The sequence below is a fragment of the Scyliorhinus canicula genome, chromosome 2 (genome assembly GCF_902713615.1).
Source record: "Scyliorhinus canicula chromosome 2, sScyCan1.1, whole genome shotgun sequence".
NCBI classification, from domain to species: domain Eukaryota; kingdom Metazoa; phylum Chordata; class Chondrichthyes; order Carcharhiniformes; family Scyliorhinidae; genus Scyliorhinus; species Scyliorhinus canicula.
In genome coordinates this window covers 6,651,643-6,670,096 of record NC_052147.1, presented here as the reverse complement: position 1 = coordinate 6,670,096, position 18,454 = coordinate 6,651,643, and the positions used below count along the sequence as shown (strand labels likewise).

The 18,454-nt window shown below is 46.7% G+C and overlaps 1 protein-coding gene across 2 annotated transcripts in view; it reads right to left on the bottom strand.

Annotated features, from left to right (window-relative positions):
• The window catches only part of hhipl1 (HHIP-like 1), a 63,472-nt gene that overhangs the window by 23,250 nt on the left and 21,768 nt on the right, over positions 1–18,454 (bottom strand). For both annotated transcript variants that reach the window (XM_038822388.1, XM_038822378.1), the window contains exons 2-3: positions 16,306–16,952; positions 6,809–6,952 (exon numbers count right to left, since the gene is read on the bottom strand). In XM_038822388.1, the coding sequence (XP_038678316.1) occupies positions 6,809–6,952; positions 16,306–16,952 (791 nt within the window). The remainder of the gene's footprint in view (positions 1–6,808; positions 6,953–16,305; positions 16,953–18,454) is intronic.

Here is an 18,454-nt window from a genome sequence, read left to right as displayed (position 1 = left end):
GCTGGTCATTTTGTAATATGTCCTTTATGTTTGGGAAGGTTGAATCTCTTGTTTATGTGTATCCAGGTTAATCTAAGAGGTAAAAACTATTTGCGAAAAAAGTTTATTTAAAGGAGAAAAGTCCTGGAAATACAACACTATTATTCAAGCAAAGAAGCAAGATTGAGAGACTCCTGACAAAATGTATTTATCCTTCTGACACTGCCAGGGTGTCCAGGTGGTACTGCCAAGGGGTCAGATGGGCAGTAGCATGGTGCCTGGGTGTCAAAGGGATTGCCAGGGTACCACCCTGCCCTGACCTGACCACCCCGGGGTCTCTAATGGCCTGAGAGATGCCCCCAGGTGCTGTGGAAACCAGTACTAAATGGCACCCTAGCGAGGTCTCCGAGGCGCGGTTACTAGGTCCCGATTGACGGGAGGATCCCGTGAACGTATATTTAAATGAGCCTAATGGATCATTTAAATAAGCTGAACTGGGTCACGCCCAGTAAGAGCGAGATCCAGATCGCGATATCCCGCGAGACTCCGTTAAATCTCGTGAGGTGTTTTGAGCATCGCAAATCTCCTGAGAGGCCTCTCGTGAGATTCAGTGCACTTGTCCTGACACCAAGTTGGGTGTGTCGAGGCAGGTAAGTCGTATCCCAGGTCCAGTATAGCTTACTTACTGGTTAGCTCCAGAACTGTTCTAAGAAACTATCCGAAAAACATTATGTGAACTCTGCATCTACGTTACCTTTGCCCATCTGATTTTTCCAATCCATATGTAGATTAAAATCTCCCATGATTTTCACCGTACCTTTTGGACAAGCTCCTATTATCTCTGCTTTCATACTGTCCTACTCTGCATTCATGAAACATGCTATATAAAATGCAAGGCTTTTAAAAAAAATCAAGTTCCTTTAATGACCCATTAGCTGCATGAGCTGCATTTGCAAAGTTACTCCACTGGCTGAAATGCTGAAGCCACAAAGTTTGTACATCAAAACAAAGCCAGTTATTCCTCTTTTCCAGATGCTGGCAGGACTGACGTATAAAATCCAGCATTTTCCACTTCTTTTTTCAGATTTCAGTGCATTTACAGTTCTAAAATGTTTTTTTAATCCTTGCCTTCTACTTTGTGAGAGATCTGACAATGCAACTTTCATCTTCTGTGTAACTTAAATAAAGGAATTTGAGAAAAAATGAACTATTCAATGACATGCACAAATAATGTTACATCAGAAAAGGTGATCAGAAAGCTCCCAGCTGACTTATATTCACAAACAAAGAAACACCCAAAGTATTGCAACCTAGGAGTTATGTCATATAAATCATCAGAAGCTTTAAACTGTTAAATTATTATCTATTATTATGAATGATGAACTTTTATTAAGAAAACTTGTTATTGATTAAACTTAAGTTAAGCATTGCTTTCTGTATTATTCTTCAAGCCAAATGGTCCTCATATTGAGCCATGTCTAATGTAAGGAAATATATGTTTCAATTCATAAAATATTAGATGGTTTTAACATTTTTTGACACAATTTTCTTTGCCAATGGTTAAACGTTTAAACTCACACCAAGCAAACACTGAAATAAATGTCATCCTTACTCAATGCAAGTGTCCAGTAGAGTCAGAATGGTTAATGGATGAGGAAAAGCAAGTCTAACTTCTGGCTATGTGCTTTTTAAAGACTCTTTATTAATATGACCTATCATCCATTGAGTACATTTCACTGGTTTGTGATGTGAAGCAAGGCCAGCAGCGTGGGTTCAATTCCCGAACCAGCGAAGGTTGTTCATGATGGTCTCGCCTTCTCAACTTGCCTCTCACCCCGGTGTGGGTGATCCTCAGGTTAAACCACCACCAGTCAGCTCTCCCCCTCAAAGGGGAAAGCAGCCTATGGTCACCGGGGACTATGCTGACTTTACTTACATTTCATGGGCTGACCTTTCGATCTGTGTTAATACTAAACCAGATACACTCAGGTGACTGAGGTTACGAGTGCGATTCATTGAAAAATAATCCAAGTCTAGTTTTGGGCACATTTGATGGAGGGTTTTGTGATGGCTGCAATGTGAAAACTGAGACTGCTCTTCAACGGCAGTCTCATTAGCTTTTTTTTAGGCAGTCTCATTAGCTTTTTTTTAGGCAGTCTCATTAGCTTTTTTTTAGGCTCGGGAAGTTTCTCTCTGTCAAGGCCATACTTTGAAATGTTTCCAGCATTGGGGAGCTGAACTCGTCAGAAGGACTGGCTCCTCTTCGATCAGGGCGCCATTTTGAAAGGTGGCTCAATCTCTACACACACCCCCTTTAAGAACTTTCTGGACCCCCCCTTCACCCTCCCAACCTCTGAAACCCCCCTTCATTCACCACTTCCATGAGCAGGCTCCCCCAGGCCCCAACCTTTGGCACTGCCAGCCTGGCATCCAGGCACCTTGGCACTGCCAGCCTGGCACCCTGGAAGTGCGCCTGGCACCCTGGAAGTGCCCCTGGCACCCTGGAAGTGCCCCTGGCACTCTGGCAGTGCAGACTGGGAACTATAGCAGTGCAAGGTGGCACTGCCAGGTTGCTTGGGTGGCATTGGCAGAGTGCCTAAGTGCCAAGGTACTGGCGTGCCCTGCTCCTGGCCATCCGAGAAGCTCTAATTGTTTCCGAGATCCCCGTGGTGCCATCACACCTGGTACAGCAAGGGCATGATCCAGATGGCGGCAGGCATAGCAGGCCAGGTGAATCGCGATGGGCCCGGTGCCTGGCGGTCGGCATGAAGCCCGATTTGGGGCTCTCCCTGGATTCACCCATCGTGTTTGGCTCTGCATCAGGCACAATGTGGTGGCTGAATCGCGCCCTACAACTATTAGGAAAGCTTGGGCAGCTTGGGACTCATTTTTCGTCATGGCCAGCACGGTGGCACAGTGATTAGTACTGTTGCTTCACAACGCCAAGGATCCAGGTTCGATTCCCGGCTTGGGTCACTGTGTGGAGTTGACACGTTCTCCCCGTGTCTGCGTGGGTTTCCACCAGGTGCTCCGATTTCCTCCCACAATTCCCGAAATACATGCTGTCAGGTGAATTGGGCATTCTGAATTCTCCCTCTGTGTATCCGAACAGGTGTGACTGGGGGATTTTCACAGTAACTTCATTGCAGTGTTAACTTGAGACACTAAGAAGGATCATTATCAAGAATAGTTATAGAACAAAAGGAAGCCATTCAGCTCTCGGTAAGAGCTACTCTGCTTGTCCCACTCCCCTCATCCCCAAACCTACAAAAAATGTTTTTAATCAAACAATTATCCATTCCCTTTTGGAAGCCACCTTTGAATCATCCTTCACCACACACTCAGGCATAGTATTCTAGATCCTAGCTTCACATCACCATTGTTACTTTTGCCAATCACCTAAATTAGCATTCTCTGGTTCTTGACCTCGTTAGCAATGGGATCAGCTTTCCCCTCCCTACTCTCTCCACTCTTCATGATTTTGAACACCTCTATCAAATCTCCTCTCAACCTTCTCTCCTCTAAGGAAAGCAGTCCCAGCCTCTCCAATCTATCTACCTCGTGCCCGAAGAACCATCGTGCCTGGAAACATTCTTGGAATGTTTTTCTGCATCCCACCCCTAATGCCTTTGCATCCTTCCGATAGTATGGTACCCAGAATTGGACACAATACTCCAGTTAAGGTCAAACCTTTTTGTGAAGATTCACCATAACTTATTTGCTTTTGTACTCTATCCTCCAGTCCTAAAGCCCAGGATTCCTAATGCTGTAATAACTGTTGTAAATGTTGTTTGCTGTGTCATTAAGAGGTCTGGATTGTATGGTTGTGTACAAACCATTTATTGTTGACCAATAACTATATACATGCCCAAGGTACTGCCATTGCATGTGTGTTGCCTCCATGTTGGATCTATTTCCTCCAGACTCTATTGCACACTCTACTTCTACTATCATGTGACTCTTTACACCACAACTGGACCAGTTGCTCTTGCACCTCCTTTAGATAATCCACCAGTTGTATGTCCTCTTGAAGTCTCACACTACCCTCCTCACAATTTACAATACTTCCAAGTTTGTTTCATCTAAAATTTAAAATTGTTATCTGTACACCTATGTATCATTACAAAAATCTGTGATCCTAAAATCACCCACTGGGGAGCCCCATTATCTACCTTCTTCCAATATGAAATCCAACTTTTCATCACTGATCTCTGTTCCCTGTCACTCGGCCAACTTGGTATCCACGCTGCCACTGTCCCTCTTATTCCATTGGGCTTCAACTTTGCCGGCAAGTCTGTCATGTGGCACTTTATCAACACCTTTTAGAAGTCAAAATTAACCATGTTACCCTCATTAACCTTCTCTGTTATCTATTAAAGAACTCAATCAAATTGGTTAAACACAATTTGCCCTTAATAAACCCATGTTTACTTTTCTTAATTAATCCACATTCATCCAAATGACTGTTAATTTTGTCCTGGATTATTGTTTGGAAAATATTCCTCATCATTGAGGTTAAAAATGTAGTTGCTGGATTTATTATTCTTGAACAAGGATATAACATTCACAATTCTCCAATCCTCTTGCCTATATCTGAGGAAGATCTGAAGATTATGGCCAATGCCTCCTTGATTTCCACCCTTCCTTCCCTCGGTATGCACCCAATCAGATCCATACGAGATCTGTATCAACATTGAATTCAAATATCTTCTTTACATTAATTTTTCATCAAGTGCCTCACCGACCCCCTCTTTCACTATGACTTTAGCAGCATCTTCTCCCTTGATAAAGAGCACTTAATCGGTACCATTGACATATCTTCTGCACCCATGTGTAAATCCCCTTTTTGATCCCTAATCAATCCTACTTCTCTTTTTTTTGACTATCCTTTTGCTACTTATATGCCCATAGCAGTCTTTTGGGTTCTCTTTCTTGTTGGCTGCCGGTCACTTTTCATACTTTCTCTTTGCTTCTCTTATTTCTATTTTCACTTCCCCTCTGAACTTTTTATATTCAGCCCTGTTCTCATTTATATTATCAATTTATCAAATACATTTTGTTGGTTCACTATATGCTCTATCTCTTTCATCATTAGGGTCTGGTTTTGTGTGCCTTATCTTGATCCCCTCAACTATCTTTGACAGTCCCTTCTTAAATGGCAGCCCTTATTCAATTTGTTTGGTTTGGTACTGTTTGATTCCAGTTTACCTGGCCCACATCTGTTCTCACTTCATTGAAATTGGCTCTCCCACAATTATTTGTTTTTACCTTGGCTGCTCTTTGTCCTTTTCTAAGCTAACCTATGATACCATGATCACTGTCCCCTAAATATTCCCTACTGAAATTGTCGATCTATTTTTTCCATTTCATTCCCTAAAATCAGATCCAGCAATACCTTCTTCCTCATTGAACTGGGAACATGATGATGTGGAAAATTCTCCTGATTATACTTCAGCAATGCTTTCTGCTCTTCTTGTCCTTTATACTACAACTACCTCACTTATAGTAGGATAACTAAACCTCCTCATTTTAACTATAGATTAGGCATTTCTTCATAACATTCTTGCAAATTTTCCATCTATATCTTTCCCACTATGTGGAAGATTATTGAATACACCCAGTGTGTAATTTGACCGTTATAATTTCTTTGCTCTAACTAAACAGGTTCTGTGATTGACACTTCTGGGACACCATCTATCCCTGTCTCTCTCACTCTTCAGCATAATATCCTTATGCTGTAATATTATTCTTCGTCAATATTACCACCTCTCTTTCTTTTTTTCATCTCCTATCTTTCCTGAACACTCTCTATCCGGAATATTTAGTATCCAGTCCAGCTCTTTATTGAGCTTGGCCTCCATTATTGCAACAACATCCAAATCCCATTTGGCTGCCGACGGCTCACCTGCCTTATTTACAATATTCCATTCTTTCACACACATGCACTGAATATGTACTTTAGACTTTATTGCATTACTTTCTACTCTGACACAACATAATATTGCTATTTTGTACTCTGGTGCTATCTTTTTCTCCCAATTCCTTGTGCATCTTATTTATCCTCTCTAATGTTACCTCCTGGTCCTCATGTCCCTGCTAGATGTTTCAGTTGTAATATGGGTTATTTAGATGTCTCAATGGTGAGATCTTGAGACTGGTATATTTAAACATGAACAATTTATTGGTAGTCTTTAACTATTTACAGATCCAGGTTACTGTCATGCATGGCACTGCTTCTCTATGCAGGTAGACTTCCAGAGTGTTCACTCTGAGTTTCTTACCATGTGACTCTGTAGATCATACCATGGGCAATGCCATTCTCCAGAGCAACAGTAGTCCTTGCTGTACCGAGCACCTTTACATTACAATGCCATGCACACAACATCGCAACAGCTTCCACTTCTGGGGAAGTACAGAATTAGGGTTATATACTTAACATAGTCACTAATAAAGCCAAAACAGAATTAAGGAGAAAATTCTTTATCCGGAACTATCCAATACATGGAGCAGTTGAGGCAATGCCTTAAGGGGAAGCGAGATAAATATATGATGAAGAAATGAATGACATGATTTGCTGCTGGGGGAGATGAAGTGGGGTTGAAGGAGGTGATGGTGCAACATAAGCACAGAGCACTGTGACTAAAATTCTGTAAAGTAACTTGTATGTATGCGTGGAAGTCATGTGAGGATATGTAACAAATGGCTGACCGGCTACAATCTATTCTGTGCTTTTGCCATATTCAATTAAATGTTTCAGAAAATAATCCCGTCATATAGCTCCTTCTAGAAAAATATTGCTGAAACTGTAATGAATGCAAGAATACATTACATGTTTTGTGCATTTCCGTATTTCCCGAATGGATCACCTGCCATTCCACCATCTCCAATGAAAATGTAGAGGTAGCCATCATTCCCAAAAAGGAGCTGACCTCCATTGTGGTTCGATGCTGGCTCGTCGACTTCCAAAATGATCCTGCAGAAATAGAAGGTTTGGTGAAAGTTGCGCATAGCCAATATCTTCAGAAACAAAAGGCAGACTTTTCATTGGCTTTATTTGTGGCATGCTGTGTTGGTACCACATGACAGGGACCACGTCATGAACATAATCAATTGAAAGAAGTACATCTGGAAAGAACATTTGGGGCCTGAGATGGTGAGGAGGGAGAAGGTAAAAGATCAGGAAGTGGATTCGCCGCCGCCTGCTGCCGCTCGCGGGGTTCCTGATCTGGCGGAGAATCAAGCGTCGGGATAAATCCGGCGCCGATCCCGTTCTGATGCTCTGGTCCCACCAGCAGCGGCAGTGAACTACACACCTCGCGCCAGTGGGAGGATGCATAAGGGCCACTTGCACCGACTTGCATCTGATTAAAGGACTGGAGGCCCTATTCTCCAGGCCACCGTGATGCTCCAGGATTTTCAGCCGGGATTCACGTGGACGTGAATTGGTGCAGGTATTTTTTAAAAATTCGTTCATGGTGCATGGGCATTGCCCATCCCTAATTGCCCTCGAGGGGGCAGTTAAGAGTCAGCCACATTGCTGTGGGTCTGGAGTCACATGTAGGCCAGACCGGGTAAGGACGGCAGATTTCCTTCCCTAAAGGACATTAGTGAACCAGGTGGGTTTTAACGACAATCGACAATAGTTTCATGGCCATCATTAGACTTTTTAATTCCAGATATTTATTGAATTCAAATTTCACCATCTGCTGCAGCAGGATTTGAACCTGGGACTCAGGAGTACTCTGGGTCTCTGGATTACTAGCCTAGTGACAATACCACTGTGCTACTGCCTCCGCTGACAAGCGTGGCCCTGACTTGTTGGACCCACAGTAGGTCAAGGGGGTGAAGTGTGTAATGTAAGTGCCCCAAAGCCTATTGGAGGGCCCCCTCCTCCCCACAATGCAAATCCTGCCCCCCTACCCCCTATCAGATGCCTATCAGACCCCCAACAGAGACCCGAATCAGACCCCCATCAGACCCCCAATAGAGACTCCCGATCAGAACCACAAAACAGAACCCCCGTTAGACGACCCCATCAAACCCCCCCATCAGACCCCCAGCATGAAAACGAGTAAGACTGATTTTGGGGGAGGGGCCGGGGGTCTCTGATGGGAGATACGATGGGGGTTCTGATGGGAGATACGATGGGGGGGTCTGATGGGAGTTACGATGGGGGGGTCTGTTGGGAGATACGATGGGGGGTCTGATGGGGGGGTCTGATGGGAGTTATGATGGGGGGGGTCTGTTGGGAGATACGATGGGGGCTCTGATGGGAGTTATGATGGGGGGGTCTGATGGGAGATACGATGGGGGGGGTCTGATGGGGGTTCTGATGGGAGATACAATGGGTGGGTCTGATGGGAGTTACGATGGGGGGGGGGTCTGTTGGGAGATACGATGGGGGTCTGATGGGGATATCTGTTGGGAGTCTGACGGGAGTTCCGATGGGGGTGTATGATTAGGGTTGGTGGGGGGATCGTGTCATGCTCAAGCGTGTGTTCTGTGGGCAAATCACCCGTAATTCCCGTGGTGGGGGGGGGGCAGTGGCAGAGTTTGCATTGTGGGTGGGAGGGGGGGTCAGCTATCGGACCTTGGTCTTGGCCCGCCAAAATAGCAGCCCGATTCCAGGATTCCGAAAGAATCTCGCAAGCTCCCCATCATGCATAAATTTGCATGGAGAAGGGGGGGGGGGGTGTGAGTCCCTCCTGGGCGCTGCTTCTAGGGCCAGCGGAGACCAGGTGTAATTCCACTCCAGCAGGAACACTTAGTCTCCAGAATGGAGAACCTAGCTTTGGAGATGCCGACATGGCCAGGCTTCCCGACATCGCCGATGAGAGACGGGGCATCCTGTTCCCCCGAGGGGGTCGGAGGTCCAGCATTGAGGTCAGCAGTGCCGCCTGGGGGTCACCCCCCACCCCCACAAATCACTGACACCTCGCACCCTCCTCACATCCGATCTTCATGCTTGGTCCTCAGCACCCCCTGTCACACATCAGCACAACCCCTTCATGTCCAGGTGTGGTGCCCACACATATCACCTGCTATAGACTCCCCTGATGCATCACCGGGTGGCTCACCATGCCCTCACTACGTCCCCTCAGGAGAAGATAGCTCATAACAAGCAGGAAAGGTCCAAGTCTGGAGGAGAGATGCCATAAATCTGAGTCCTCAACTCCTGTGAGGAACGGGCCATTGAGATCGCAGGATTGTCCGAGCAGAGTGCAGTCACTGACAGCAAGGCTGGCCTGCGGCAGAGAGGTGAGGATCCACTGGCCCTTCACTCAGATGACTTCTCTCGAGCGAGTTGCTCGTGCCAGACAAAATGATCCCTCCCTCTCACTGACCACATGCTCATTGTCCAGCAGGATTTTTATCTGACGAGGCAGGGCCATCTGGAGTCAGACCACACTGTCCCCGCCCTGCCATCAGCAACCCCCCCCCCCCTCACCACCACCCCCCGCCGGCCCGCCATCGCCCAAGAGAACACCTTGAGGAAGAGCTCCGAGGAGACCACCATTGAGGTGTTACAGATCTCACCCCCACCTTCCATCAGTCGGGAGTTACACAAGAATTCCTCAACATTGCTACCAGTCTCTGTGAAGCCTCAGGGCATCAAGGCAAACATGGACAAAGAAACTTCAGCTGATTATCAAGTACTTCTCCCTGGCTCAGGAATTAGTGCTCCATGTTGAACACTGTTTGGAGGAAGCACTGAGCATGGTTAGAATGCAAACTGTACACTAGGTGGGGGACTTCAATGACCATCACCAAGAGTGGCTCATTGGTGCCACTACTGACCGAGTTGGTTGAGTCGGACATAGCTGTTGACGAGGTCTGCGACAGGTGGTGAGGGAACCCACAAAAAGGAAAAACGTACTTATCCTCATCCTCACCCATCTGCCTTTGGAAGCTCTATCTGCCCATGCTGGTATCAGTAGGAGTGACCATCTTTTGGTGACAACGTCCTGTCTTTACATTGAGGACACCGTCCATCATACTATGTGGAACTACCGCTGTGCTAAATCGGGATAGACTTCAAACAGCTCTAGCACCTCAAGACTAGTCATCCATGAGGAGCTGTGGGCCATCAGCAGCCGCAGAATTGTACTCAACTACAATCTGTAACCTTATGACTTGGCATATCCCCCACTCCTCCATTACCATCAAACCAAAGGATCAGCCCCGGTTCAAAGACGGTTGCAGGAGAGCATGCCCAGACATACCAGACATAACCTAAAGATGGTGTCAACTTGGTGAAGCTGCAACACAGGATTACCTGCTGCCAAACAGCATAAGCAGTGATGAGCCATCAATCGAACGCGAGACGAGTTGCTGTACAGAGTTAGGCTTTAATAAGCTAGAACTTAGCCCTGCAGTCGACTACAGTAAATGGACAACCGCCGGGCGTTCTGACAATTTATACCTCGGTGAGGAGGCGTGGTTAACTCAGCCTCTCGACCAATCGGAGAGCCGTCACATGACTGGTCTCAACCAATCGGTCGAGAGGCACATGACCGACCAGGGCCAATGGTAAGCCGGTGTTCTGCACCAATGGCAGACAGCTATGCAAATCATACCACCACAAGCAGCAAGTCATAGACAGAGCTAAGCGATTGCAAAACAAACGGATCAGATCTAAGCTCTGCTATTCTCCCATATCCAGTTGTGAATGGTGGTGGACAATTAAACAACTCCCTGGAGGAGGAGGCTCCACGATAACACAGTGGTTAGCACTGTTGCTTCAGAGCTCCAAGGTCCCAGGTTTGATTCCCGGCTTGGTTCACTGTCTGTGTAGCGTCTGCATAGTTCAGAAATATGAGAGGTGATCTCATTGAAACATACAAAATTCTCACAGGGTTCGACAGGGTAGATGTCGGAAGCTTTTTTTGTCTGTCTGGGGGGGGGGGGGGGGGAGGGGGGGGGGGGTTTGCTGGTGGGGGTAGTCTAGAACCAAGGGGCAGTCTCGGAAAATGTGGCATGGTAGCACAGCGGTTAGCATTGTTACATTACAGCGCCAATGCAGAGTCTGCACGTTCTCCCCATGTCTGCGTGAGTTTCCTCCGGGAGCTCTGGTTTCCTCCCACAAGTCCTGAATGACATGCTTGTTAGGTAATTTGAACATTCTGAATTCTCCCTCCGTGTACCCGAACAGGCGCCGGAATTTGGCGACTAGGGGATTTTCACAGTAACTTCATTGCCGTGTTAATGTAAGCCTACTTGTGACACTAATAATGATTATTATTATTATCCCAATCCTGACGGATGAAAGAGCCCAGCACATCAGCACAAAAGATAAGGCTGAAGCATTTACAACAGTTTTCAGCCAGAAGTGCTGAGTGGATGATCCATCTCGGCCTTCTCCACAAATCCCCAGCATCACAGATACTAATCCCCATCCGCCAGGTTCACATTTTTCAAAAGGAGTTCTAATCGGTGCCAGTGTGACCACTTGCTGGGGAGGCCGCTGAATCAGGTGAGACCATTGGATATGGGGTGGCTCCTGTTGTATGGAAATAGGGCTTAAGTGCTGATAATTGGTTTTTAGCCGTTCTACGGCGAGATCCCAGTTTTGACGATGAGAGCGGGCCAGTTGCATCACAAACGTTTTGGCTCCTGGCTCAGTTTGTGTTTTCCGCCTCTCCCACTAGTCACCGGTCTCGTCGTGCGAGAGCGCTCTCTGTGTCTATCTCCAAGTTCTTAATTATAGGGGATGATTCTCCCAAAAAATAACGAAGGGCACGATTCTAAACCCCTGAATGAAACCGCTGTACCTCCCGCTATTGCTGGAGAATAGTTGGGGAACCCCTAAATGTGATTACGCCTGTCCCCAATCAGAGCACAATGCTCCTGGCACCCAATCCAATCTGGCTCATACCCTCGCTGGGCATGAACGACACTCGCATATTTATAAGATCACAAGACATATGAGCAGAATTTGGTCATTTGGCCCATCAAGTCTGCTCTGCCATTCAATCATGGCTATGTTTCTCATCTCCATTCTCCTGCCTTCTCCCCATAACCCTGATCCCCTTATTAATCTTGATTAACCTATCTATCTCTGTCTTAAAGACACTCAGTGATTTGGCCTCCACAGCCTTCTGCGGCAAAGAGTTCCACAGATTCACCACCCGCTGGCTGAAGAAATTCCTCCTCATCTCTGTTTTAAAGGATCATCCCTTTAGTCTGAGATTGTGTTCTCTGGTTCTAATTTTTCCTACAAGTGGAAACATCCTCTCCACGTCCACTCTATCCAGGCCTTGCAGTATCCTGCAAATTTCAATAAGATACCCCCTCATCCTTCGAAACTCCAACGAGTACAGACCCAGAGTCCTCAACCGCTCCTCATGACAATCTCTTCACTCCAGGGATCGTTCTTGTGAACCTCCTCTGGACCCTTTCCAAGGCCCCAGCACATCCTTCCTTAGATACAGGGCCCAAAATGACTCAATTTGGGGTCTGACCAGAGCCTTATACAGCCTCAGAAGTACATCTCTGCTTTTATATTCTAGTCCTCTTGACATGAACGCTAACATTGCATTTGCCTTCCTAACTGCTGACTGAACCTGGACGTTAACCTTAGAGAATCTTGATCCAGGACTCCTAAGTTGCTTTGTGCTTCTGATTTCCTAAGCATCTTCCCCATTTAGAAAATAGTCTATGCCTCCATTCTTCCTATCAAAGAGCCTAACCTCACAGCTTGTCCAAGTTCTTCTCCAGCCTCGTTGCTTCCTCAATACTATTTGTCCCTCTGCATATCTTTGTACCATCTGCAAATTTAGCAACAGTGCCCACAGTTCCACCCAGGTTGGGTGGATTGGCCATGAAAAATTGTCCAAAATTCTATGATTAACCTAGGACAAAAGTTCGGTGCAACATCGTGGGCCGAAGGGCCTGTTCTGTGCTGTATTTCTCTATATCTATATCTAGTTCCTTCTTCCAGATCATTAATGTATATTCTGCAAAGCTGTGATCCCAACTCCAACTCCTGAGGCAGACCACTAGCCACTGGCTGCCTTCCTGAAATAAACACTTTTATCCCCACTCTCTGCCTTCTGCCAATCAGCCAATCCTCTACCAATGCCAGTATCTTACCCTTAACACCACGGGCTCTTAACTTATTTATTAGCCTCCTACACGGTACCTTGTCAAAGGCCTTCTGGAAATCTAAATAGATCACATCCACTGGTTTTCCTTTGTCTAACTTCTTTGTTACTTCCTCAAAGAATTCCAACAAATTTGTCAGACATGACCTCCCCTTGACGAAGCTGTGCTGACTCAGTCTGATTTTATCATGTACGTCCAGGTATTCCGCGATCTCATCTTTAATAATAGACTCTAAAATTTTACCAATGACCAAAGTCAGGCTAACCGGCCTGACCGGTGTTACATTAGCCACTTTCCAGTCCTCTGGGACTCTCCCTGCCTCCAGTGATTCCTCAAAGATCACCACCAATGCCTCCACAATATCCTCAGCTATCTCTTTTAGAACCCTGGGGTGTAGTCCATCCAGTCCAGGTTATCTATCCACCTTCTGACCTTTCAATTTCCCCAGAACCTTCTCCTTAGTAATGGTCACTGCACTCACCTCTGCCCCCTGGTTCTCCTGGAGCTCTGGCATCCCACTGGTGTCTTCCACCGTGAAGACTGATGCAAAGTAACTATTCAGTTCATCTGCCATTTCTTTGTTTCCTATTATTACTTCTCCAGCCTCATTTTCCAGTTGTCCAATGTCTATTTTTGCCTTTCTCTTACTTTTATATATTTAAAAAAACTCTTGCTATCTTTTTTATATTACTAGCTAGTTTACATTCATATTTCATCTTCTCTCCCCTTACTTCTATTTAGTTGTCCTCTGCTCGCTTTTAAAGGCTTCAAAATTCTTTGGCTTCCCATTAATCCTCGCCACCTTGTGCTTTTTCTATTGCTTTTATGCTGTCCTTGACTTCCCTCATCAGCCATGGATGCCTTGTCCTGCCCTTAGCATGTTTCCTCCTCCTTGGAATGAATTTCTGTTGTGCCTCCCGAATAACCCCCAAAACTCCTGCCATTGCTGTTCCACTGCCTTCCCTGCTAGGCTCCTTCTCCAATCAACTCTGGCCAGCTCCTCCCTCATGTCTTTGTAGTTACCCTTATTCAATTGTAATACCATTATATCTGATTTAAATGAGTCTTTAAACCTATTTAAAATAGCCTCAGCCTACTCGAGGCAGATTTTCTGGCTTCCGGGATTGACTGCACCCACATTGTCAGCGTGAGACTGGTGCAAGTCAGTACTAGCTTTCAAAGACAGAAATCAGATGTGATAGCCACCGCGGGGAGCCCAGAGGCTACTGGAAGCTCCAGATGGACGGGGATAGGGTAGGGTAGTGCCCCAACACTGCCTCTGGCACCCTGACAGGGCCAACCTGGCATTTCCAGATTGATACCGCCAGGTTGGCATTTCAGGGCACCAGAGCGCACTGCCATGGTGCAATGCCAAGGATCAGGGGGCCAGGTCTCCCTCATGCCAACATGGTGTGGGTGATGGGGGGGTGACATGGACATTTAGTGAAGGTTACTCCTCCGGGTCAGAGGCTGGGCCCATATCTGCGGGGGTGGGTGGGGGGGGGGGGGGGGGGTTCACAATGTCTGTGGGTGAGGGGTGAGGGGGACCTTCAACTTTGAGATGGGGGCACCCTTTCCAACTTTTTAATATACTCACTCCCTTCCTGTCATATTGGCCAGCTGTTCCGGTGCATATCCAATCACAATCCACCCACACTTTGGACGGAATCATACCAAGAAATGGACGTGTCTGTTCCGGTGAGAAAACGGTGCCAATCCCATTGATGGTTTCTCATGAAATCGTGAGCCTTTTTACCAAAACAAATGAGTGGCCATGGTTTACACCGTCACTGTGGCGGGGCCTCCCAGAGCCAGGAACCAGGAACAGATCGGGCACCATCTTCAAATGATGCTCCGCCAAGCGCTGCAGTCTAACAGCCCCCACCCCACATTATGGACACCTGGGGGGGGGGGGGAGGGGAAGGGGGCTCTCCCCCATTGCCCGACATTCATCGGCAGTATCACCCAGCATCCCCCCAACATTCATCGTTGGCATTCCCCCCCCCCCCCCCCCCCCCCCATGATCCACCAGACAGATAAACACCCCACCTCTCTTGAGGCTTTAACGAGGGTCTGGCCCTGGTACTGCCCCCGGCACAGGTTGGCACTGACAGGTTGGTAATACCGAGTTGGCAGTGCCAACCTGTGCGAGAGGAGAGTGCTAGACATTGGTTGGCCGTTTGCTGGTGACGGGATTCTCTGGTTGCGCCGGCAGCGCACTCCCGCATGTGGGTTTCCTGGTGTCACGGGATGTCTTCAGTGGTGGTTCTCATTGACAGTGGCAGGAATGAATGGCACAATGACGCTTGATGCTGAGAAACATGCAGCTGGAGGCCCACCACATCACTAAATATCTGCGTCACCCCCCCCCCTCTCCCCACCCCCTGCCCCCAGACCACGCAGGCATGGCCCGTCTCCCCCATCATCCAAATCGGGGATTCAGCCCCCACCCTGAAAAGGTGGCGATACCACGTCTGGGGCGCCCCCTCTCAGCCCGCCCCTTCAGCTCCCCCTTTCAGTATTCCACTCATCGCAGTCTGCAAACTTGAAAATACTCCATTTGTCCCCACCCTTTTCTTCCACTCCATTACTCAATCCTCTTTCTATGCTATTTCCCCCAACTCCATGTGGACCTATCTGAAGAATAACCTGTTGTGTGGCATCTTAGCGAATGCTTTTTGGAAATCCAAGTATACGTCTGCTCGTCTCCCTGCTAGTTATATCCTCAAAAATCTCATAAAATTGTCAAACATGATTTCCTTTTCACAAAATCGTGTTGACTTTGATCACACTATTACTTTCGAGGTGCATTGCTAAGACCTCCTTCATTATAGATTCCGGCACTTTCCCAATATCTGCATCAGACTATCTGGCCGATTTCTCCCTTTCCTTTCTCCCTACTTGCTTTAGAAAGGATGTTTTGGATTGGTTGAATTTCCCCAACCACCAGCACTGGCTTCTACCTTCTGCTGCTGGTCCTAAGGACTGTACGCAATTACAGTGTGGGAAGAACTTTTAAAAAACTATTTTATGGGATTTCTGGCAAAGCCTGCATTTATTGCCCATCCACACTTGCCCTTGAACTGAACATTTCGGAGGACAGTCAAGAGTCAACCAAATTGATGTAGGTCTGGAGTCACATGTAGGCCAGTGAAGACTCTTTTTTGTTTTGGGTTTTGTAATGTTTGCATGTAGAGTTGGACTGTAATTATTTGCACCTACCTCTCAGAACGATGATCCACCATATTCATGTCATTCGAAGAAATTCTAAACTCGCTGATTCTAATCTTCTCTTCAGAATTCATCTCAATGGAATAATATACGTATACCATTCCTGTGTATTTGAATTTAGGGTGAAATGCTAAACCCAGAAATCCTCGCTCATCCCCTTCCCAGGGAGAGGTTAGGACTGCCTGAGTAATGTTCAAAAATGGCTTCTCAATTCTGGCCTTGTTGTGCAGATATGCCCATACAATGCCAATTTGTTCAGCGATAAAAAAACGATGGGTTCCATCATTTGCATGCACCATAGCAACAGGATTGCGTAGACCATTTGCTATTTCCTCTAGGCACAGTTGGAGACAGCCATCATAGCCAGCCATCACTGACCCCAGGTTTTTGGTCAGATTGTTGTTGGACAGCACAAGGGGGAAGCAATAATCTGGGTCCTGTAGTTTTAAGGCTTCACAGAATTTGTTTCTGTTAGATACAAGGTCCAGAAGATTTCTGTCTTCCACTAAAGAACGCACGGTTGTCTTGCATTTATTCCAGAAATCAATGCAATATTCGCCACAAAGACCAGGCAACAGCCTCACTGGGGTTGTTGGATCTTCTGCATCATATAAATGAGCAGCATATGGAGAACATTCCTAGAATAGAAACAGATCAAGATCACGTAAATACCAGATTAGCAACAATAAATTGCATTCATAAATATGTTGCATACAAGCAGTGTGCCCAAGTGACAAGAAGATACTGAGCAAGTTGGAGAAATGTAAAAGGCGTGGTCAAAAAGGTACATTGTGTGGAGGCTTTTTTGAGTTGGGTAAAGTGTAGGGAAAAGATGGCTGAAGGGCTCACTACCAATCTTAGAATGAAAGGAATGAAACACACTGAATCTGAAGAGTGGCCTGTTTCCCCGTGTTATACAGCATTGGAGAGAGTGGAGTGAGCCGAAGGAGACATTTAAACATCTGAACAAAGACGCTAGGGAATGAAAAATGAGAAGAGGATTATTGCATCAGGCAATCGGTCCATGAAACATAGAGCAGAATACAAAGCCAGCGGCAGAGTTCTGAATGCGTTGGGAGTCAGGAGGGTGAAGTTATGTACTCGTTCTCCCCTCCGAACATCACTGCTAACTCCTGCCTCCTGCTGCTGGTTTTTTGAAATTCATTTATGGGATATGGGCATCACTGGCTAGCCCAACATTTATTGCCCATCGTCAGGTGCTCTTCAGAAGGTGGCGGTGAGATGCCTTCTTGAATCGTTGGAGTCCCTGAGATGCAGGTACATCCACTGTGCTGTTAGGGAGGGAGTTGCAGGATGTTGCCCCAGCGACAGTGAAGGAACGGCCAATATATTTCCAAGTCAGGGTGGTGAATGACTTGGGAGGGGAACCTCCAGGTGGGGGGGGGGGGGGGGGGGGTTCCCATGTATCTGCTGCTCTTGACCTTCTAGGTGGTAGTAGTTGTTGGCTTGGAAATTACCTCAAGAACCTTGGTGAGTTACTGCAGTGCATCTTGTGGATGGTACATATGACTGCCACTACTCGCGGTGGTGAAGGGAGTGAATGTTGATGGAAAGGGTAGAAATCAAGCGGGGCTGTTTTGTCCTGGATGGTGTCGAGCTTCTTGAGTGTTGTTGGAGCTGCACTCATCCAGGCAAGTGGAGAGTATTCCATAACACTCCAGACTTGTAGCTTGTAGATGGTGGACAGGATTTGGGAGGTCAGGAGGTGAGTTACTCACCATAGTATTCCCAGCCTCTGACCTGCTCTGGTAGCCACAGTATTAATATGGCTAGTCCAGTTCAGTTTCTGATCAATGGTAACCCCCAGGATGTTGATTGTGGGGGATTCAGTGATGGTAATGTCATTGAATGTCAAGGGTGATGGTTTGATCCTCTCTGGTTGGAGATGGTCATTGCCTGGCACTTGTGTGATGTGAATGTAACTTGCCACTTGTCAGCCTCAAGCCTGGATATTGTCCAGGTTTTGTTGCATTTGGACATGGACTACATCAGTATCTGAGTATCGCGAATGGTGCTCAACATTGTGCAGTCATCTGAACATACCCACTTCTGACCTTATGATGGAAGGGAGGTCATTTATGAAGCAGCTGAAGATGGTTGGGCCTAGGACACTACCCTG